This window comes from Hemiscyllium ocellatum, chromosome 26 (assembly GCF_020745735.1).
Source record: "Hemiscyllium ocellatum isolate sHemOce1 chromosome 26, sHemOce1.pat.X.cur, whole genome shotgun sequence".
In the NCBI taxonomy this organism is placed as follows: domain Eukaryota; kingdom Metazoa; phylum Chordata; class Chondrichthyes; order Orectolobiformes; family Hemiscylliidae; genus Hemiscyllium; species Hemiscyllium ocellatum.
In genome coordinates this window covers 5,011,228-5,035,298 of record NC_083426.1, presented here as the reverse complement: position 1 = coordinate 5,035,298, position 24,071 = coordinate 5,011,228, and the positions used below count along the sequence as shown (strand labels likewise).

The 24,071-nt window shown below is 41.4% G+C and overlaps 1 protein-coding gene across 4 annotated transcripts in view; it reads right to left on the bottom strand.

Annotated features, from left to right (window-relative positions):
* Positions 1-24,071, bottom strand: part of LOC132828305 (suppressor of tumorigenicity 7 protein homolog) — a 164,870-nt gene that overhangs the window by 20,612 nt on the left and 120,187 nt on the right. For 3 of the 4 annotated variants that reach the window (XM_060845289.1, XM_060845292.1, XM_060845290.1), the window contains exons 12-13: positions 4,878-5,028; positions 682-774 (exon numbers count right to left, since the gene is read on the bottom strand). In XM_060845289.1, the coding sequence (XP_060701272.1) occupies positions 682-774; positions 4,878-5,028 (244 nt within the window). Of the gene's footprint in view, positions 1-681; positions 775-4,877; positions 5,029-24,071 lie in introns of those variants that run through there. The other variant, XM_060845291.1, reaches the window with a different exon arrangement.

Here is a 24,071-nt window from a genome sequence, read left to right as displayed (position 1 = left end):
AGAGAGAGGGGAGGAGAGGGGGAGAGGGGAGAGAGAGAGAGAGAGAGAGAGAGAGAGAGAGAGAGACAGAGAGAGACAGAAAGAGACAGAGAGAGACAGAAAGAGACAGAGAGAGACAGAAAGAGACAGAGAGAGACAGAGAGAGAGAAAGAGAGAGACAGAGAGAGAGAAAGAGAGAGACAGAGAGAGAGAGAGAGACAGAGAGAGAGAGAGAGAGACAGAGAGAGACAGAGAGAGACAGAGAGAGAGAAAAAGGTGTCTTCAACATTTAATTCAAAAGCTAGCACCTCCAACAGTGTAGCATTCACTCAGTATCACACTGGAAGCACTGACCAGGATTGCATACACATTCTGCACATGTGGCAGTGGGAGGGATGAGTGATAGGACAGTTGGGCATTTCAGAGATGAGAAAAAAGAGAGTTTCGAGCATTCTGGATGAGTAGCAGCTTGCAGAGATGGAAGTAGCTGGGGAATATTTGATAAATTGAGCCTTGAGATTACACAAGCATGAATCACGTTCAGCAGGGCAGAAGCGGAGGTAACAGCAGGTGGAGTAGAAACATAACATTCTACGAAAGCATGTCAGTTACTTTTTACAAACTTTATTCAAGGTTTAATTTAACGGAATAGAAAAGAAACATTTGTCATCAAGGTATAAAAGATTGGATCATGGAACATACATGGTAGTAACTCTCGATCTGCTGTTTCTGTGCAGCTGGGATATGGATAGAAAAGATGACCTTTCTCCAAAGGATAGGGGATCATTCGAAAAGCTGAAAGGAGAACAGTAACACAGATAAGATACATGATATTCACTGTAATAAACCACAGATGTTCCGCACTGCAGAGGTCTGCACAGTGAATGATTCTCTCCATGTGAGATCCTACGTACAAGCAATTACAGCCAAATAAATGGTTCTAGCTTTAAATAACTGACCATCAGACAATGTAAACTTTGTAAGTGCTACATATGTCTGAGAGGTGCTGAAGGAATAGCATCGACATAACCAGATGAAATTGGACAGTCATAGAGATGTATAGTATGGACACAGACCTTTTGTGGCATCCATGCCGATCAGGTATCCTAAATTAATCTAGCCCCATTTGCCAGCATTTGGGCCATATCCCTCTAAACTCTTCTCATTCATGTACCCATCCAGATGCATTTTAAATATTGTAACTGTACCTCCCTTGGCAGTTCTTCCATGTACGCACCACCTTCTATGTGAAAAGGTTGCCCCTTTGGTCCCTTTTAAATCTTTTCCCACTCCTCTTAAACCCTCTAGTTTTAGATTTCCCTACCCTACGAAAAAAAACCTTGCCCATTCACCCTAGCCATGCCCCTCATGATTTTATAAACCTCTATAAAGTCACCCCTCAGCCTCTGATGTTCCAGGGAAAACAGCCCCAGTCTATTCAGCCTCCCCCTATGGCTCAAACCCTCCAACCCTGGCAACATCCTTGTAAATCTTTTCTGAACCCCTCCAAAGTTTCACATCTTTCCTATAGTAGGGAGACCAAAACTGAACACAGTATTCCAAAAGTAGCCTAACCAATGTCCTGTATAGCTGTGCTATGACCTCCCAATGCCTATAGTTAAATGCACTGACCAATAAAGGCAAGCGTACTAAACACCTTCTTCACCTTCCTGTCTGCTTGCAACTACACTTGCAAGGAACTATGAACCTGCACCCCAAGGTCAGTTTGTTTGGCAACACTCCCCAGGACCTTAACTCAACATTAAAATCAATTATAAGTCTTGTTAATTTTATCATCACCCAAAATTGTTTTGCAGCTTCTCTATGTCTACTCCAATTTTATGTGACCTATGTATATACTGTCCAAACCTCAGCTGCTTCCTTTACTTCATACCTAAGGGGCCATTTGGCAGCTCACTCAAGGAAGGCCCATAACAGAAACCATCACAACAATGACCTTACTTACAAAGTTATTATTTTCCAAACAGCAAGATCCCACAATCTACTTTATTGGGTGACAGTTGTTGAAGAATGGTTTTAACCAGGGCAGAAGAACCTATCCTCTTGTCAAACGATGAATTTATTTAACATTACCCATGTAATTTAGTCAAATGATACAGCCAAAGAATGCCACCCCACCCCACCCCCCACCCTCTCTGAATTCCATCACACAGGTTTTAACACGAGCTGTTCTTGCTTGGGAATGTTTGAGGTGCCACATTGGAAAAGGACACAAACCCCTAGCACTAATAATCTCACTTAATAAACAGAACAATTGAACTAATGGGTACAAACTGTGCAGAGTAAGTATAAACTTCGCTCCTTTCACACATCAACTTAAGCAGTTCTACAACCAGATGCAACTAGCAACTTTCAATCCTACAATCTCAGCAGACACAAGTGAATACTGCCACTGGTGAGATGCCCTCCAAAATCACACACTGTCCACACTGGGAACCTGATCTCATCAATCCCAAGTCCTGGAACACTCTCCTTACCAATGATGGAAACGCTGGGAGGGTGGGAGGGTTATGTGGGTTGGAGGAGGGCAAAACCTTGCAGGGCTTTAAAAATAAGATCAAGAAGTTTGAGGCACTCAGATAAAATGAGCCAATGTTGAACACAAATTAAACAGAAAGGTTTCCTCAGTCAAAATAGTTTTGTCTTCTTTCAGGCTGACTTGCTGCATCTTTTCAGTTATCCTTCTTTTCTCTGTACATCTCTTAAGAGTCTACTTTGCACTGTTCAGAATATACTGTAAAGAAACTGAAGAAATTGTTTTAAATTTCCAAGTCTCTGTATCCCAAATAAAACCCAGCTAATGCATCATCTGCAGATAACAATGACCGATATTTATGGAAACAGGTATTTTCCACTAAATACTTGCTCAGGTATTTATGGTTTCTCAGTAGAGGAAAAATCTGGACTCAATTGCTTGGTTATGTTTTAGATCAATCAGAATGCAAAACACACCTTTCTAATTTATTCACTGAACATAAATTTATTTCAGTCAATACATGCGATTATAACAAAATGGCAACAAATGCACATCAGACAAAATGCATCTGTAGCATGCACTAAATACCACCCAATAAACCTAATCTATCCTAAAGAAATCCCTCCAGCTTTTACAGCGCCTGATTACCAGTCATTAAGATTGAGAAGAAACGGCAATGAAATTCGCATTCTAAAACAACTCACCATCCTCCAAGACACAATTATGCACCCTCCCATCACCCAGCCAGCTGAACCTGCCTTTAATCAAATTTCTGAGGCCCATGTTTACAGTGCCCTTGGGCTTTGTGTACAGGAAGGAAACAGAGTGTGTTTATGTGAAGAAGAGTGGCAAAAGAATGTTGAGGTGCTGATGGGACCGAATGACCAACACTGGTTTACAATGATTTATTTGCAATGAAGAAAGGGGAGAGCGAAGTAATTGGAGAGATTGTGAAACCAGCTTAAGTATTGTATTGTCACAGTTTTTCCATCCTGCTAATGCCATCAGATCACACTTAAAAAGAGGGTTCATTCAACATTGAGTAAAGTAGGATTCAGTTGAAATTCACTTCCTATCTGATGACATAAGTCGTCACAGGCTGAGAAAACACGTAGTGTGACGTCCAATTTCACCTCCAATGATTCATGCTATTCAAAAAGAAAAAAAGCAGGGAAGTTGTGCCAGCCAGGAGTTTTGTTAAAATTAACATCTCTGAAACAGTTTAATCTGTTCATTATTGTCATCGGGACCTTTTGGTGTGCAAATTAGTGGACATGTTTCACTGCAATTCTGAATTACTTCATTTGTTGTAAAGTCTGCTGAGGCCTAAAATCATTGTATAAATTTGAGTTCTTTCTTTTTAAATTCTGGTCCTATGCATGTGCTCTAAAAATTTCAAACAGCAAAGTGTCAACCACACTGATTTCGAACGACATTCATAGATAGGCAAGTCTAACTAAGGAAGACAGCTTTGTTATATATAAAACCAAGGGTCTTACAACAATCACGGTCACTTTTACCAGATTTTCCCTGCCCAGGGTTTGATAAGTGAAATTGAAATTCTCAGACTGGAACAGGTTTGGAACTCAAAACATCCAGATTATTAGTCCTATTAATTCAGTAATGTAACTAATACATTACAATACCCATACATTCATCCTTGTAATCAAGATTTATTACCCAGAATCACTGGACAAGAGGTTCATACATTCCTCACCCACTCCTCCCCCAAATCCTAGTAAAGACTTTGCTGGATATTATTTGTACTTCTTGAAGCAGTTAAATGACAGGGTGGGATCTCAGTGTATTTCCCAGTGTATTTGACAATTCTATCACCTTCTGGGTAACAGTAGGTTAATGGTTATTCTACTAGGTTTGCAAACTAGAGATTGAGAGTACAACACGGAAAGGCAGGGCTGAAGTTAGTAACTTTCAACATGGAACGACCACTGGCAAAGGCATAATTGACCAAACATTTCTATGAAGACTCTATGTTGATTTTATCTATGCTTTTATTCCTAGCTCAAAGACAGCATATACAAATCCTCAGATCAACTGCAACCTCATAAATAATGCCATTAAAATGTAAACAACCAACAAGAGCAGTGTGAAAAGTAAGATGCTGCTCAATACTTTCTTTTAAACCAAATAAAGGTCTCGGAAGCCTTGATCCAAGATTATTCTCCTCAACAAATCTCCCAATAAAGAATCACATGCTAGAAAATAATCACATCAGCTAGAGGTCTAAAACTCAGGGAAACCCTTCACATTCTTGTTAATCTTCATTACAAAAACAGCATGAGACTCGGAGTGTTCAGACCATCCAATTAAACAAGATCACTCAAAAATCACTTTGAATTAGGTTAGTGAGCTTTGACATGAACAGCAAAAGGATACTTACTGCCTTCCCACGTACAGTGCAATAGGTTAAGGGCCCCCTCTACCCTCTTCCAGTGTTGAAGGTGAAAGAAAGCATATGCTATTGCTTCACTGTCTCCCCGCTTCAGAATGTGTTCTGGTGGTAAAATTAAACTTTTCATTTCTAGTAAATACTGAAGGAAAGAAAATGGGAAAAGATTTTTAAAAACTGATTAGTTGTTAAGAAGAACAAAAGATAGATAATATAAATGAGTTCAACAAGTTTTACAAATTTGGGGACAGCAGGATTTTTTTTCAAACAGGAAGAAGCGAAATTCAGGTGTCAAAGAGCATTAAGGTTAAAAGTTTACTTTTTCTAATTTCTCACACCATGCCTATGTACAGTGACCAACTTGCAAATTGTCATTTATTATATGATCAGAAATGTCGTGCAATACGAAATCAATTTTGTAGTTGTGAAACTCTCACCCTTTTGCCTTTGGACCTCTCCCATTCATGACCCATTATTCCTCCCTCCTCTTGTATTCTTCGATCTATCCCATTTCTCCTGCTTTGCTTGTTTTAGAAGTTCTTGCTCTTCCCTCCAAAGATGCTCTGGAATGCCAGCTAGAACTGGTAATTTTCACAATGAATGTCTCTGGCCTCATGAAACAACACAGCACCAACCAGAGCTATACAGCCCTGCAAACTGGATTTTCACTGCACAGTCCACAGATTTTCTTGTTCACAAGTAATTATTAAGTTGTAGTTCTTTTGTGATAGAAATTTAAGACAGTGGATCTACATTTGACTAATCCTATAACCTTCGGATACAAGTTAAAAAACAGGTAACAAGGTATGGGCAACGATCCCAAACCTAGATATTTAAGAGATTGCAAATGCGTTGCCAATTTCCACACTGGAGCGAAGACCTCAAGGCTTATAAACTTTACAAATTATATACATGTGGGAATGCAGAGTAGTGTAATGTGTTTAGGGTATGATATATATACATGCAAGTTCATGTATTTAAGAAAAGCTTACATTTACACTGCACTTTTCACAACTTTGGATATCTCAATTCTTTACAACCAATACTTTCAAAAAGTGCAGTCACTATTGTAATGCCAGAAACAACAGTCAATTTGTGCACAGCATGCTTCCAATCTATCTGATAATGATCAGGTAATCTGTTTTTATGAAGTTGCTGAGGGATAACAATTAGGAGAAAGTGAGGACTGCAGATGCTGGAGATAGAGCTTAAAAATGTGTTGCTGGAAAAGCGCAGCAGGTCAGGCAGCATCCAAGGAGAAGGAGAATCTTCGTTTCGGGCATAAGCCCTTCTTCAGGAATGAGGAGTGTATGTTTTTGACCTGGGGGGTGCAGTGAGAGAAGGACTCACTGAGATCCCTGTAGAGGGAGGAGGAGAGCTTCTTCAAGGAAGGCATCCTTGCAAGAGGATTCGCAGTAGGTTAAAATCAACTAGGAGAAAGTGAGGACTACAGGTGCTGGAGATCAGAGCTTTAAAAATGTGTTGCTGGCAAAGCGCAGCAGGTCAAGTAGCATCAAAGGAGCAGGAGAATCGACGTTTCAGGCATAAGCCCTTCTTCAGGAATGAGGAGGGTGTCACACCCTCCTCAATCCTGAAGAAGGGCTTATGCCTGAAATGGTGATTCTCCTGCTCCTTTGATGCTGCCTGACCTGCTGCGCTTTTCCAGCAACATTTTTTTAAGCCAAGAGGGATATCAATTGTCTAGCACTCTCATGATAATTCCTTTGCTCTTGAAAACAGTGCTAAGGAATTTTTGGTATCCATTGCAGCAGGCACATGGTGGTTCTGCTCATTTGAAAAATGACCCTTCAGACTGTGCAGAACTCCCTCAATACAGCACAAGGAGCATTAGACTTGATTTCTGTCCTGGAGGGAGGCTTGAATCAGAGTCATACAGCACAGAAACAGACCCTTTGGTCCAACTCAGCCAGGTTTCTTGATCTAGTCCCATTTGCATGCATTTGGCCTATATCTCTCTAAATGTTCCTATCCATGTACAAGCCCAAAGACCTTTTAAATGCTGTAATTGTACTCACTGCTATCACTTCCTTCAGCTGCCGGTTATATGCACCTTCTGCATGAAAAAGTTGTCCCTCTTCACCTGAAACCTATGCCCTCTAGATTTGGACACCCCCATCCTGGGAAAAAGATTTTGGCTATTTACCTTATCTATGTTCCTCATGATTTTACAAGCCTCTACAAGTTCACTCCTCAGCCACCTACGATTCATGGAAAAATGTTCCATCCTATCCAGTCTCGCATTATAACTTACTCACTCCTGAATTGGTCACATCCTTGTAAATCTTCTGTATACTCTTTCCAGTTTAATAACATCCTTACCAAAGCAGAGCGACCAGAATTGTACTCAGTACTCCAAATGTCGTCACTGCCATAACATGTCCCAACTCCTGTACTCAATGCTCTGACTGATGAAGCCAAGTGTACTAAATGCTTTCTTCACCATTTTGTTGCCTGCGATGCTGCTTCCAAGGAACTACATACCTGCAGCCCTAAATCTTGTGGCTCGACAACACACTCAGGGGCACTACCATTAACTGTCTAAGTCTTGCCCCAGTTCGTCTTACCAAAAGGTAGCATTTTGCATTTATCCGAATTAATCTCCATCTGCCATTCTTCGGCCCACTTGATCAGAATCTGAAGGCTTAGAGAGGAGTCCTACCATCTAAATCACCACAATCACTATAACTATCCTTACTGTGCTGTAAATGACAGCAATGTACCAGCAATTTAATTTTTGCAGTTAAACGTTCAATGCTCTGATAAGATCCTTCTGTCGGCCAAGTCTGTATCAGAATGTCAGACAGATTTTTCTTTTTGCGGTAATCTCTCCATCTCGCACTCCCTTTGTCAAGAAAGGTTCTAAACTTGTAGAATATGCACAACAACATTTTTCTGACCTCAATTCCATACTCTCAGGAAACATTTTAATTTGACTCCCACGTTATCAATAATTCTACAAGTTGAAGATAACTTCTCCTTGTTGATGCCATCAAATGTCATCACAAAATCTGATTCAGAGTCATAGAGATGTACAGCATGGAAACAGACTCTTCACTCCAACCCGTCCATGCCGACCAAATATCCCTACCCAATCTAGTCCCACCTGCCAGCACCTAGCCCATATCCCTCTAAACCCTTACTATTCATATACGCATCCAGACGCCTTTTAAATTATGCAATTGTACCAGTCTCCATCACTTCCTAGGCATCTCATTCCATATACGTACCATCCTCTGCTTGAAAAAGATGCCCCTTAGGTCTCTTATATATCCCTCCCCTCTCACCCTAAACCTATGCTCTCTAGTTCTGGACGCCCCCACCACGCCCCTCATGATTTTACAAACCTTAAAGGTCAACCCTCAGCCTCCGACTCTCCAGGGAAAACAGACCCAGCCTGTTCAATCTCTCCCCATAGCTCAGATCCTCCAACCCTGGCAACATCCTTGTAAATCTTTTCTGAACCCTTTCAAGTTTCACAAAATCTTTCTGAAAGGAAGGAGACCAGAAAATTATACTCTGCACCAAAACTGTTACAATAATCTAAACGGACCAATAAAACTGACAAAGTTGCAAATCTGTAACATGAACAGATTATTGGTCAGCTTCAGTGAAGAGAAAAAAAAAAGGTTGATTTGGGTGTTCTTTATTTTTGTAAGTGAAACAATACAAACTTCCTTTCAACATGCTGCAGAGCTTCCGCAAAGTGAATTTCAAAGGAGGTACAGAAGAAATACTGTAGGTCAAACCAGGAGGATTGAGACAGTAAACATGCATTTCGAGAACACTTTGCAAGCTCCAAATCATTTCACAATAAATAAGCTACGCTTGAACTCTTGTCTCAGTTGCAATTTAGGAAACACACAAGCTAACAGTTGCAGAAGTGTTTCACCAAGATAAATGAGAAAATAATTTCTTTTACTGATATCAGTATTGGATTAAAAGTTGACCAGGATATTAGGAGAATGCTCCAGCTCTTCTTTAAATAGCTGTGCCATAGGAGAATTGGAAGGATGGCACCTCTGAGTGCAGAACTCCCCCAGTACTGACCTCAAGTGTCAGGCCAGATTGTGTCCTCAAGACTGTGGGTTGAACCCACAGCCTTCCAACAACTGAGTAATCGTTAATATTATGTTGCTGCTGCACAGTACAATCTTGATTATCCAAACATCAATTATCCAAATAAGATCTCAAGGTCCCGTAAAAACGGCATTAAGCAACTCAGCATTTAGTTATCAATTAAAATGCATTGTGGCTCGCATTGATTAGATTAGATTGGATTCCCTACAGTGTGGAAACAGACCCTTCGGCCCAGCAAGTCCACACTGACCCTCCGAAGAGTAACCCATCCAGACCCTTTTTCCCTCTGACTAACGCACCTAACCTATGGGCAATTTAGCATGGCCGATTCACCTGACCGGCACATCTTTGGACTGTGGGAGGAGACGGGAGCACCTGGAGAAAACCCACACAGACACGGGGAGAATGTCTGTGTGGAGTTTGCACAGTCGCCCAAGGCTGGGATTGAACCTGGGACCGTGGTGCTGTGAGGCAACAGTGCTAACCACCGAACCACCATGCCGCCCCTTTTAAAGCCAAGAACTGGATAACTAACAAATGTTCGGATAACCGGCACAGAAACTACTGCTTGTTTACGATCAGATCAGTTACCCGAACCAGTTATTCAAATAAAACACTCCCCACCCATCTCATTCGGATACTCGAGGTTCCACTATATTAGGTTCCAATCAGAGTGTAGGGTCTGTGAAAAGGACGACCCTCTCACCAACTGCTCTTTGGAAGTTGCTGAAAGATTTCGGCTGTGCTGGAATACCAAGGGGCAAACACAGGCCTGATGTCAAATCCACACCAGCAACTGTCTCATTAAAAACGGGTCTATGCAGAAGGCAAACTCCAAGGATACCATGACATCATTAGTTTGGAGGCCACTATTAAAGTTATAAGATACCTGCAGCATTGTCTAATAATGGTTCCTTCAAAACCACCAATAGTTTGAGGTAGGGAGGATAGTAGTGACTAAGATAATTTTGCTGCCTTCATAGGAATATCAAAAATCGGAGAAGGCGGCAGCCATTTACCCCTTCAAGCCTGGTCTGCAATTCAATATCCTATAGCTCATTACTGGATTACATTCACAAAGAAAGCACAACCTAATCACAATATACTATTGATTTATAGTCCCAAAGAGCCTTTGTCTTTTTTGACAGGCATCCTCCAAACTGCACCAAGCTTCTCCTTTAATGCATCCAATGAAATGCTTCTTCACCCAATCAAACCCTTCCATAATTTTGAAGGCTTCTGTCAAGTCTCTTTTTACATCACCAGGTCATGAACAATCCACACATCAACGTAATCCCAATCTGGCCTACCTTGCCTTATGCAGATTTCACATAACACTGTCAGAAATGAGGAACAAATTGAACCCTTAGCAAATTCACATATTTCCAAACCAAAGGAACACAAAGAGCCTGAAGGGCAGTTGGTACCCAAACTCTCAGAAGAAATTGGCAAAGCAGGGTCAACAAAATTCTTCCACAATAAGAACACCAATCACAGACAAATTTTAACAGTGATGGACAATGCTGGAAACATCAACTGTGAAGAACTATTCACTGCTGAAAAATGCATTGCTGGAAAAGTGCAGCAGGTCAGGCAGCATCCAAAGAGCAGGAGAATTGAGGTTTCGGGCATGAGCCCTTCTTCAGGAATGAGGAAAGTGCGTCCAGCAGGCTAAGATAAAAGGTAGGGAGGAGGGACTTGGGGGAGGGGTGTTGGAAATGCGACAGGTGGAAGGAGGTCAAGGTGATGGTGATAGGCCGGAGTGGGGGTGGGGGCGGAGAGGTCAGGAAGAAGATTGCAGGTTAGGAAGGTGGTGCTGAGTTTGAGGGATTTGACTGAGACAAGGTGGGGGGAGGGGAAATTAGGAAACTGAAGAAATCTAGGTTCATCCCTTGTGGTTGGAGGGTTCCTGGGCGGAAGATGAGGCGCTCTTCCTCCAGCCGTCGTGTTGCTATGGTCTGGCGATGGAGTCGTCCAAGGACCTGCATGTCCTTGGTGGAGTGTGAGGGGGAGTTGAAGTGTTGAGCCACGGGGTGGTTGGGTTGGTTGGTCATGGTGATAGGCCAGAGTGGGGGTGGGGGTGGGGGTGGGGGCGGAGAGGTCAGGAAGAAAATTGCATGTTAGGAAGGCGGTACTGAGTTCGAGGAATTTGACTGAGACAAGGTGGGAATGGAGGGTTGCCTATCACCATTACCTTGACCTCCTTCCACCTATCACATTTCCAACACCCCTCCCCCAAGTCCCTCCTTCCTACCTTTTATCTTAGCCTGCTGAACACATTTTCCTGATCTCTGAAGAAGGGCTCATGCCCGAAATGTCGATTCTCCTGCTCTTTGGATGCTGCGCTTTTCCAGCAACACATTTTTCAGCTCTGATCTCCAGTATCTGCAGTCTTCACTTTCTCCTAGAAGAACTATTCACTACCTACAAGTTCGAAATCATTATATGTACAGAGATGGAAGGGTTTTATTTTGCCCAGTTGTACTCAGAACAGGGTAACATCAGCAAGGCTGGGATTTATTGTTCACCCACAGTTGCCCCAAGATGATCTTCTCTGAGCCTGCTCCTTACATTATATTCTTTGGAGCAGTTTTAACACTGGATTAGAGTCCACCTGCAGGGCAGACCAGGTAAGGACACCAGGTTTCAATCTCTAATGGATATTAGCGAGCTTCTGTAGCAATTTAACAGACTCAATTTGAGACCATTTTTTTATTGCACGCATCATTTAATTATTTTTAAACCAAATTAAAATTCTTACACTGCCATGGAGCCTAATACAGAAGCAAATTGAACTAATGCTCTCTGGATTATTGGTGTTAATGGTATTTGGTCATGCTTCATTAAGTTTCTTGCGATGATGAACCAAATTAAGGGTGCAACTTCGGCTATATTAAAAGGTGCTATAGAAGGAATGGTCAACATTGACATTGAGTCAATGTAAAATTCAAGTCACATGATGAAATGCTGGGTCAGTTAAACAAACATCTTGCTAAAAGGTAGGTTCTAAAAGAAAACAGCAAGCAGGAGAGGATTTCCAGAGTTGAGGACTGAGGTATAGTCCTGACCAACACAGCAGACTCAATGTGCAATGTTGCTCAATCCTGTTCTCCTGATGTTGGAAGGCATTGGGATTGGTGGTCAGAGGTTGGTTTTAGGAAGTTGGGGGGGGGTGGGGGAGACACAGAGAAGTTTTGGGAGGAATTCCACTGCTCATCATATAACTAACTTTTTTTAAGAATAAAATTCTACCCTGATCCTTTCAACAAGTCTTTCATTCCCATAAAAGGATATTAGTTGCACAGGATGGCACAACAAAGCACCACATTTCAGGCTTAATTCTGATAATTAGCTGTTTCAATTTGCAAGGTTTCTTGATACCAACTCCAAACATGGTAGAGATGCAGCGGAGTTAGAGGGATGCTCACCTGAACACACATTTGTCAAGTAGTTGCTCCAGGGAATGGGAGAGGCATGGGGGAACAGATACTTCAGCTCTGAGCCATACGTCTTGTTTTGGGAAATGTCACAAACGATAGGATTATTTACTAATCCGTTTTTCACACTGAGAAGTTTTCAGATTCATTTTCTGAAGGAATGCACTCAAGGTTTCTTAGATCCCCTTTAGATAAAGTAGATTTACTGCCTCAGTAGGTTCCCTTGGAGCATTAAGACCTACACTCTGGTGGCTAATACTGACACTAATCCTGGCTAATCCCCCTTCAGTCTGTTTTACAGAGCAAGGATCACTGGCGGACATTAAGTTGTTGTGGGAAAGCTCGCCTGAATGCCTGACCTCTGGTCTGACTCCTCACCTGCTCTCCAGCGCTTGTGGCTTTGACTGTATTATGCCATTTTCTTGTGAATGGAAGCCAAAGAAAACTCAGATTTGGTTAATTAGGCACAATTGTGCAAAAAGAAAATACAGCACCCGAGTGAGACAATTTTGGAACTTATTTTCCAAAATACTAGTTCTCCCTCAAGAGTCCTTTCATAGGAGAAACATGTACTTCAATCTCAGAATTATTAATACTACAAAAATGTCAATTTTACAGTGACCAATTTGATTAGAAGCAAAAAAATACATTCGCTGAGATCATTTGACAAAAGGGGTTTCAACTGGAAGCACTTAGAAGTCTTACACATGTATATGCAAGAAATATTTTTTCTTAAAAAGAAAGCAATTTAAAACATCTCTCTCACATAAGCTCCTTTTCCCCTAAAGGCGCAGAGAGGTGGGACACTGTCTGAGCCTGTTTTTGGCTAAAGACATGCAGTGCTTGATCAGTCATGCACACAGAAATTCTGCTCTGCAATTAGCTTTCTCTGCTTACACTGTAATTGAGAGAGACGAGCACACACAGTACAACATTGGTATAAACATAGATCCTTCAAGGTTACAGTCATTCATATCTACTTAATGAAACAGCTGTATTTGTTAAAGATTAGAGACACTCAAATCCTCACTGACTCTCAAGGCTGCTGCTTCCATTATTTTATGCCTTATTACCACAGATGGCTAAAGCCACTAAATGAGGCTTCTAAAGGCCACTTCTTCTGACCTCCTACAGACAGTATTATGTTCACATCCTTGAAAAGTCAGGAATAAACAGACATTTACTTTAGGAGGAGAAAAAACTGAAGGAACACCGGGCAAGATAGCGTTTGACCAAGTAGTGTTCTTCTGCTGCCTGTGAGCAGTAGGGTGTCTCATTACTCGTCCCTTCATAGCTGACTTTCATTCCATTAAAAAGGGTACAGTGACAGGTAATATATAATATGTGCAAGGTGGGATAGAGATCATGAAACTGATATTTTTCCAGTTGCACAAAACATACGCTGACCCACATCCAATCAGACCAAATTTCCCTACCCACTGAAATATTGACTTGCACTCTATGGTGGATTAAATTGGTTCAAACACACATTATTGCAACTTGCAAGGGCTCAAGTACAAACTGATCACACTGATTTGTGGTAAGGAGCAAGGCACTGAGTTAGCTGAGGCACTATTTTATGGAAAGGATACTGAATCATTGTAGAAGGTGCAAAACGAATTTCAAGGATGGTATCAGAACTGAAAGGATACATGCATGAGCAAAGACCAGCAGCCTGGAGTCCTTTCCTCTCAAAATGAGAGGGTTGAGGGATGACCTGATGGAGAACTTTCAGAAATTTTGATCGGGTAAACGTAGAGAAATGCTTCCACTTGTGGGGAAGATTAGAACTGGAGCTCATAGTTACTAATAAATCCAACAGGGAATTGAGTGGTGGAAAGTGCTACCACATGGAGTAATAGAGACAAATAACTCCATTTGTTAGTTAATGCATCTCAGGGAAAACTAATTACACACACGAGGAAGAAAAGAATGGAGAAATACACTGTTTAGATGAAGAGGGATGGGAGATGGCTCATGTGGAACTAAACACCAGGATTGAGTGGATGGGTCGAATGGCATGTTTACATGCTGTACATTCTATGCAGTGAGTCCTCAGAGAGCACATCCCAACATGCAAGGAGAGTACAAAACTAGAAAAAAAGTGAAAAAGTAAAAGACACAAAAACACATAACAGCTTGAGTCAATGTTCTAACAGATGTTAATTAAAATCCAAAAATAAACAGCTACTGCATTGCTGCCATGTTAAAGGAATTAAACAGAGTGCATCTTACTTTATAAAAGGAGACCTTGCTTAAGACAACTCGTGAAATATGATTTCTAAAATTAGTAAATATCAACGACAGCCCTGATCCCAGCCTTCAAGTTACAGTAGTAACTTTAGGTACAAGTTTTATGATGAACATAAAATAGACTCTCTAGAGCCTCTTTCTCTGCTTTAATCCCTAGGATATGAAAAATAAGGCAAGTTAATCAGTAGAATAATATATTCATGAACTCTTTCAGAAGAGATGCCAGGAAAAATACGGATGCTGTAAATCTGACAAAATATTACAGGTTGTTAATATTAGATTTCAGAAAAAGACAGGTGAAGATTGAACATATTAACAGAACTAACAGAAAAACACACCATCTATTTCCAGGTTTTGCTGCTCTCTAAACACACCTGAACATGTCAAATCCCTTCAACCTGCCAAATTAATACTGCAATAATTCCTCCAACAACACGGACTGACACTCAGAGGATTCCTCTAACAGTATATATAGACTGGCCAGAAATGCAGACCAATCCAGGTAAAGACAATGGATTTCCTGTTAGTGAACAATCATGATGGTTTCATAATACTCGCTGCTGTGATTGTTTTCAATATACCGGTCATCTTATACAATCCTCACAGCGGCAAGTACAGTGTGAGGATTTCTCTAATAGTACTAAGAATGTATAGAAGAGTATAGACAGATAGGTACACTGTGGGCTTGGATGGAGTTTAAAAATCAGCCTAGAGCCAGGGCTACCCAGGTAAACACTAGATGAGGACAGAACAGATACCATGGCAGTGGTTACGTTGCTGGACAATCCAGAAAAAGTGAGTTCAAATCCCAAGATGGCAACCTGAGAATTCAGCTCAAAAAGAACTAGTGTCACACAAGGCCGGAGCTCTCTGTCCTGACCAGGACTAGCCTACATGCAAGTCCAGATATCAACAGGGGCTGAACTGACACAAAATCAGCACAATTAGTGATACGCAATAATCGCTGGTCCTGATGTCCACACTCCCAAAATTTAATTTTAAAAATTGGTCTGTGTTAGCTTCTCTTACAACTAGGTAAAAACAAGGGCTGCAGATGCTGGAAACCAGAGTCTGGATTAGAGTGGTGCTGGAAAAGCACAGCAGTTCAGGCAGCATCCAAGGAGCAGAAAAATCGACGTTTCAGGCAAAAGTCCTTCATCAGGAGTAGAGGCAGGGTGCCTGCAGGGTGGAGAGATAAATGAGAGGGGGGGGGGGGTGGGGGTGGGGAGAAAGTAGCATAGAGTACAATAGGTGAGTGGGGGTGGGGATGGAGGCGATGGGTCAGAAAGGAGAGTAGGGGAAGGTAGCAAAGAGTAAAACGGGTGAATGGGGGTGGGGATGAAGGGGAGGCGGAAGATGAGGCATTCCTCCTCCAGAGCAGAGCATCGGGTGGTGAGGGAGCGGCAATGGAGGAGGCCCAGGACCTGCATGTCCTTGGCAGAGTGGGAGGGGGAGTTGAAAAGTTGGGCCACAAGACGGTGGGGTTGATTGGTGCGGGTGTCCCGGAGATGTTCCCTGAAGCGCTCTGCTAGGAAGGTGTCCAGTCTCCTCAATGTAGAGGGGACCGCATCAGGAGCGATGGATACAATAAATAATATTGGTGGATATGCAGGTAAAACTTTGATCACCATGCCAACGCATGCTCATCCAGGCTTCCACAAGAGCTGTCTTAAGCATAAAGGACAGTAAAGGAAAAAAAGAGAAAGAATATATTTCTTACCCTTCTGCCATAACTACAGAAAGTGACAGAAATAGTAGGAACACTGGAAACACCTCACATTTAATTCTTCCTACATGACCTTCGATTAAAATGCATTCAAATTTTATGCAATTGTTAAGGGTTTTAAGTCAGGCGAGAGATCAAAGCATCCACAACTATCATCTACAAAGCAATCAATACTAGTGCAATGCGCAGCAGCAAATTGACAGCCTAAAGAGAATTATTTGATCTTTATCCATCCAGTCACTAATAGCTTCCAGCTTTGGCTATAGAGGCAAGGGCTATGATCCATCAGCTTTGATGGTCCACTGCGAGAACGCAGTGAACATACTTACAGTGCACAGATCGAAACAATTGCAGCTCATGCAGAATTTTACAAACACAGATGTTTTCTCAAAGTGTAAAAAATAATTAATATCCAAACACATTAGGAGGGAATTGAGTTTTACAAGCCTGGACCTTTTGTTTTCTACTTGGCTTAGTGTTCTTACTTAGCCACAGGAACGCTGGGAAAAAGGAGCCCTTGAATGTCAATTAGAATCAGCTGCTGTTCTGATGCAGAAATTGGAGACATAATTCAATAACTGAACTGGACTTTGTTGCAATCTCTTGGTTTACTATTTGGAATCTAATGATGGTCAAAATCGTCGATTCTGCAATGTGGTTTGAATCAAATCCTTTCTTAAAAACTGATAACCCACACCAGGAAGTCATGGTGTCAGCAGAACAGTTATTTTCAACTAGTATAGACCTTTCCTTCCCACTCTTCACAGTAACACAGGCTTCCATTACTTCCCAGCCCTGGTTCCTCCACGGGACTGTTTGTGAGAGAGCGAGAGAGACATAACCCTGGGGAACAGTTTACCTCCTGTTTTCCCTTTTTGTCATTATGAACATAACCAAAATCCATAATTTCTCAAAAGAGTATGTGATGCTGAATTGACGTTAGAATCATAGCATCTGACAGCTTACCAGGGGGACCATTCGGCCATCAGGCCTGTGTTGGTTCAATAAAGACCTGTACCACACTGTTCTTTCCTTGTAGACCTTCATGTTTTTAATTCCAATTGCTCTTTGAAAGTTACTGTTGAATCCATTTCCACCATTTTCACACTGTGTTTCAGTTATAACAACTCACTGTATTTAAAAAAATTTATCTCCTCCTATCTTTGGTCAATTATAACTTGAGCATGAAATGTTCATTTTATCAGCTGGACGGAAAGCAGGAGACCAACTTTGCAGTTAATTCTGCCGACAGCACTGTGAGACACAAATTAACCAATCTTTGTTATTATTTACTAGGCAGAGTTTAAGTCAGGCGGGATGACACCCTAAACTAACTGCTGCAGAAAATGCTCTATACACATTAAGCTGGCAAACACACTTTGATGCCCTGCAAGCAAATCTATATATTTTACCACAGGACATGTAGCTTGCAAGACCAGAGGGCCTACCAAAAAGCTGAGGCTTGTAAAATTAAATCTTTCCTGATGCGTTCAGATATTGCCCATGTTTCCCCCAAGTTTTGCAATGCACAAAAATAACCAAACATATTATTGCACAAGGTGGAATAGGTTAATGAAATCCCTAAAGATTAATTGAGCTGGCTTTTTCATGGTGTAACTTGAAAGCTGATGGATGATTCAGTGCTTGCTTGCGTAGCACAGACTAAAGCTGGGAGCTATTTGTGGCTGGATGGATAAAGATCAAATAATTCTCTTCAGACTATCAATTTGCTGATGGTCAGTGCACTAGCTGTGGAGGGGCAGAGACCAGCTTAATCTGACGCACAGGTGCTGGCAACCCTATTGATGCTGAGCCCCAGCTCCTGCTGTGACCACTACATAGCGGATTACTCCACCCACTTCAAAAATAAGGCACATCATGCAAAGGATTTGTCATTCACAACGAATGGAAGAAAAACCACCACCACAGAATGAATACCTGCCACCAGCACTATCATGAAAGCAGCACTGCTTTCCCCAAACCATTTCACAGCTGGATTAACTAAAGCACCTTGGAACCACGTGGAGACAAAATCCTTTTCATCAAAAACAGTTGCGGTGATGGTATTTTGCTGTTAAGTTACTGAGCAACTCTTTGCAAATGTCCAGCTGCATTCATTCCTGCCTATTCCACAGAAGCCATTCCAAGAAACCAAGTGGCTAGGTAGTTACAGGAACAAATGACCCGGGGGTGGCGGGGGAATGAACTCAAATCAGCTTTGCAAAGGCGGCTACTGCAGAATTTTCAAAACTAAGAAAAGGATTAAGGAATTGTGCAAATGTCAGCCTTGATGAAAATCAAGGAGGTTTATAGCACAGGAGACCATTCAGCCCACTGTTCCTGGGCTGGCTGTCAGAGTTATCCACTTTCTTCAAGTCTATTCTCATTCAATTATAATCTTGTCGTTTTTTTTCTTGCTTAAGTATTCACGTGCTTCCTTTTAAAAAGATAATGCATTTCCATTCCATGCCTATAAGTTGTTTTAGTTTCTAAATTCAAACAAGATGTGCTTGCATTGGAGATGGTACAGTGAATGTTCATTAAATGGGTCCTTGGACCAGGGGTTATCCTAGGATGCATCAACTCTCAAGAGGTTGTCAAGAGGTATGAGTGGGTAAATCAGCAGGGGTGGAGGAGTGGATCAGTTGCATAGCTAACCAAGAGTAGGACTAGGATTTTTTACTCAACATTTTCCGGGTAACTATCCAGTTAAGCGAGTCAGAACTCTCCAGTCTTCAATCGGAAATCAGAGTCAGACTCTTTCTGAGATGGTTCCAGACACACATCATGATGGAAGGTTCAGACTTCCCAGTAAATCTGTGTGCCAGGACATCGGAGAGGTCCGGATGCACATCTTTCAGGGCATGCCCCATCTCTAACTATCAGGAGAGCAGACTTTCTGGATCCTGGAGTCTAAGGAAATATAAAAGATATGTCAAGTAGATGGAAAAGTGGAGCTGAAGCCACAGGTCAGCTATTATAATTTTAAACAATAATGCTGGCTTGAACTTCTGTATGATCTATTCCTAAATGATTTTTCTAATAACTGAGGAAATATAGGTTTTTCTAGCCTGTTTCTTAGTTTGTCATTTGCCTTAATACTTTTACTGAATTTATGGACTCATGGATCTGTGGAAAGTATTTTGAGAAATTTGCTTCATCAAAACCCCTCAATTTTAATACCTTAAAATACCTCGTTAATTTTCACTCTTCAAAAAAAAAAGTGGATCCAGTTTCTCTCATTTCTCCTAAGAACAAAGCATTTATCCTTGGCATAGTCACTTCTTCACCATCTTCATGCTTGCCAAAAGTAGGGTACCCATAATTGTTCCATTATTCCAAGTGTGGCCTAAGATCTCTCAGTCACTGTATCACCACCTTCTAATGCAGACAAAAAAAAATACAGCTCTTCTACTTCTTACCAGGTACAATTGAAGATGCTTGTCCATAGGAAAGCAGTGAGAAATGCAGATGCTGGAGATCAGGGTCAAGAGTGCGGTGCTGGAAAAACACATCAAGTCGGGCAGCATCCAAGGAGCAGGAGAATCGACGTTTCGGGCATAAGCCCTTCCTGTGGGCTGGGGGGGGGTGGAGGAAGGTTGAGAGATAAATGGGAGGGGGGGGGGGGGTAGGTATCTGAGAAAGCAATAGGTAGGTGAAGATGAGGGAACCCCTCGCTTCCTCACATTCTCCTGCTCCTTGGATGCTGCCTGACCTGCTGTGCTTTTCTAGTGGCACACTTTCGACATAGGAACAGCAGCACACCATTCGGCCCCCAGAGCTTGCTCCACGATTCAAACAGGCCACAGAACAGCCATGGTCTAACTCCATATTACCAGTCTTGGACCCATATCCCTTAATACCATTGCTTAACATAAAACACTCACTCAGGTTTAAGACTAACAACTGATCGAGCATCACCTACCAGTTGTAGAGGAGAGCTCCAAATCTCTACCACCCTATGTATATAGAAGTGCTGCATAATATCTTTCCTGAATGGTCTGATCCTAAATGTTTAGGGTGTGTTCCCTAGTTCTAGAATCACCAGCACAAGTACAGAGTCTTCTGCATGTGAAGCGATCCTAATGTGAGGTACTCAATTCCTTCATTCATTGTCAGGTTGTATCAACTGGAATTGATATCTAGGGCAGAACAGAACTTTTAATACTAACCTTTTGGTCAAACAAGCTGTATACATTGTGTATTTGTGACAGTCAGTGCAGACAGTGGTTGAATTGATGTAGACACATCCAGTGACCGCAGAAAACATTACCAAAGAGCCATGTAGTTCAATCATGCCAGCTCATGGTCAGTCCAAAACTACTACTACTGTCCTATTCACTCTCAAGAGGTCAGTACCTTCCTCTGGATTAAAACCCGAGCTAGAGCATCATAGGACGGCACATGCACTGCAGTCTCCCTTATAATAATTGGGAGAAATCTTTAAAAAACATTTCAAATTCTTAAAAAGGTCCAAGAAGTAAAAATCACCACTCAGCTCAATGCAATGTAACAAAGCAGCAATAATTTACAGAGGACAGGCTATCATTTGCAGTTAAAACAATGCTGAGTATGATGAACTTTGTGTGTTGAATTTATTCCAATTGCCTCAACTTACATTACTTAATATATGCAGATGAGGCCATTTCCTCCATCTCAACTTAGCTGACTTTCAACAGGGATGCATGGATTCACACACACACACAAAACATGGACAGGTCAGTTTCTGGATTGTTCAGCTAGGCTTCAACAACCAGATTTACAACTTTTATATAACAGAAATGTTTATGCTGACTATAACATCAGTAGAGTGTTACAAGCAATTACAAGTGTAGCAAAGTGTTGCAACCATGGTACAAAAAAATATCTTGCACTACACCAGTATATCTTTCCTTCACTGCAGTCTGAGCGAGACTTTCTCTTGAACCAATGCCAGCAGTAAGACTGAGAGGCCGTTCAGCTGGCGTCCAGTCTAATGAGCCACTGTCGCCAAAATAAAAGAATGTAAAATTAAGACAACACAATTAAACAACAAAAGCTGTGACAGAGTGACTTTAGACCAATAATCCAAGGGAGGGGATCAAGTGGCCGTTCATGACAACATCGGAATGGCTTGATTAGATTATGTAGCAGCAATCATTCCCATGTATCCTGCGATTGTATATTTAATTTCCCAAAGGAATGTGTATCTTGAGCACTTTATACACAATGCCAATAATACTATGAATAATTATCATTTCTATAAATTCCATTTTAGGAATGGATTCCTAACATGCAGATGCAATTTTATGGAAAACAGGTTGAAGTTATAATGGGAAGTTCACAGAGAGTTCACATTCCCCTCCTTTTGTACATTGAGGATGTCCCAAATTCATAAAGTAAAGGTGAATCCCATTCTATTGATCTGGTGTTAAAGTTGAGCTGAATTTTCAGTTACAAAGCTTCTCTGGTCCTACATTCATACCTTCCAAATAGGGAACTCCGATTGGATTTGACTACATTACAATATTTTTAATAATATTAAAGATAAAATTATCATATTGTGGACAGTCCCTGAGACAGTCCTTGGCCCACTATAACTCAAAACCTGCCTCAGCAAGCTGTGCTGATAGGAGCAACTGGCTTTCCAGCATGCCTCGAAAATGTGCCCTGTAAAGCATTACACAACCCAAAAATACATGGAATTTTTATTTGTTTCGATAAAAATCTATGCATGGAAAAAAATATTTAAAAAACTACCCTGACTCTATGGCCTCTGTATGCTGGATGCCCTGAAACTGGCCCCTGCAGAGTTCTGCTTGAACAGACCTTTTAAAAAAAATCCCACACATACCAGCAATTAAAATATATTTTTCTCTAAAAGTAGGAAAAAGTATCAGAGTGTGTTGCAACGGTTAAATGCCTTCATAAATCTTGACCTGACTTTCCCTGCTGACACTGTGGAGGTTCAAGTACTAAATGATATGTCAGTCTAGTTAATACTCTAGTTTTAATTCACTTGAATAGCTCAAGACTGACATCTGCTGGACTGTGAATACACTTACCAATGCTGTCCATGAGAAGAGATTTTGCACACACCTAGAAGACCTTCTATTGGGAACTCATTCTCTGCTTTATTGTATTTTAAGCATACACTTAATCTATGCACTGTAACTAGCTGTTATTAATGAAATGACCTTGAAGGCAAGTTTATGCCTGAAGCAAAGAAGTTAAATTATTAGGACAGATTATATGTTAAACTGATGTAGATCTGTTGGACTGTAGTTCCATGCTCTCATTAGAGACAACTGTTTGAGTTTTACCCCAAGGGTCACCATGCCTCAGGCAAGGGGAAAATATGAGAAGAGGAATCCTTCATGGTAACCTCAGCTGGTGTAGGAAGTGAATTCACTCTGGTGCTATCACTTTGTATTGCAAACCAGCTATCCAGCCAAATGTGCTAACCAACTCATCCAATTATGATTAGGTTTTACTACCTTAAAGCTGAAAGTTAAAGGGTGATCAAATTGACAGTGTTTAAAATATTTAGAAGACAGATCTTTGTCTTGGCAGTCCCTCGGTGCAAGCACTTGCATGGATTACAGCCTGTAGAAACAACCTGCAGTTGGAGTCCTTTAATGGTAGTGGTAGTTATTGCACTTCACTTCCCACACGGTTCTGGCTGACCAGGTTCTCTTGCTCTTACCATCAGAACAATTTACAGATAAATCAAACTGCTTGGCTATGTCAAGAATACCCCTTCGCTGGCCAAGCATTCTGATATAGTAAGACTTCAACTTGAAGCTCCTGATTTAGAGGCATAGGATGCTATTGACTGTGTTGCAAGCCTACCACAGCGAAGACAGAGAGAAATTATGATGGTAGTGGTCTACATGGGAGGACCCAAATTACAAATACATCTGGGTTACAAAGCTCGTGCCAGGGCATTTGTCTTCAAAGGGTAGTGGAAAACCAGAACCGTCTCTTAAAAAGCTACTGAGGCAAAGGATCAGAAATACTCAAAATGGAAACTGCTAGATTTTTGTTCAACAAGGGTATTAACTGTTGTACAAAGGTCCCAGGTGAATAAAATTGAGATTCCAATTAGCTCTGATGTAATTGAATGATGGAAGAAGCTCCAAATGGCTGAATGGTCCCCAAATGGACAAGACGTCTCATTGGCACAGTCCATTCCTGGAAATCAGTCTAAGAGCCTCAGAACTGAGTTTTAACTTGGGCACGATCATTATATTCAAATTTTCATGTGTAGTAACAGCAATGAACAGTTAAAGCAGACTTCAAACAATGCAAATTTAAATTTTCCTCAAACAGCAATTACATGAATTACCCACCAGGTCATATGCAAAAAGTGATATCAACCGAGGGATAAATCCTCCACTGCTCCTCTAAATTGTGGCATAGAATCACTATGTCCAGCAGAAAGGCAGAGGATGATCTTGCTATGTTGTCACATCCAAACGATATCACAAACAGTGCAGTGCTGCTTCAGTACTGCATTGGGAGTATCGATCTGGATTACGCACTCAAGTCTCTGGAGGTAGGCTGGAAGCTCATCTCTCCACGCTTCAGGCTCTCTGCCTTTATTCCTGATGAAGGGCTTTTGCCCGAAACGTCGATTTTACTGCTCCTCGAATGCTGCCTGAACTGCTGTGCTCTTCCAGCACCACTAAT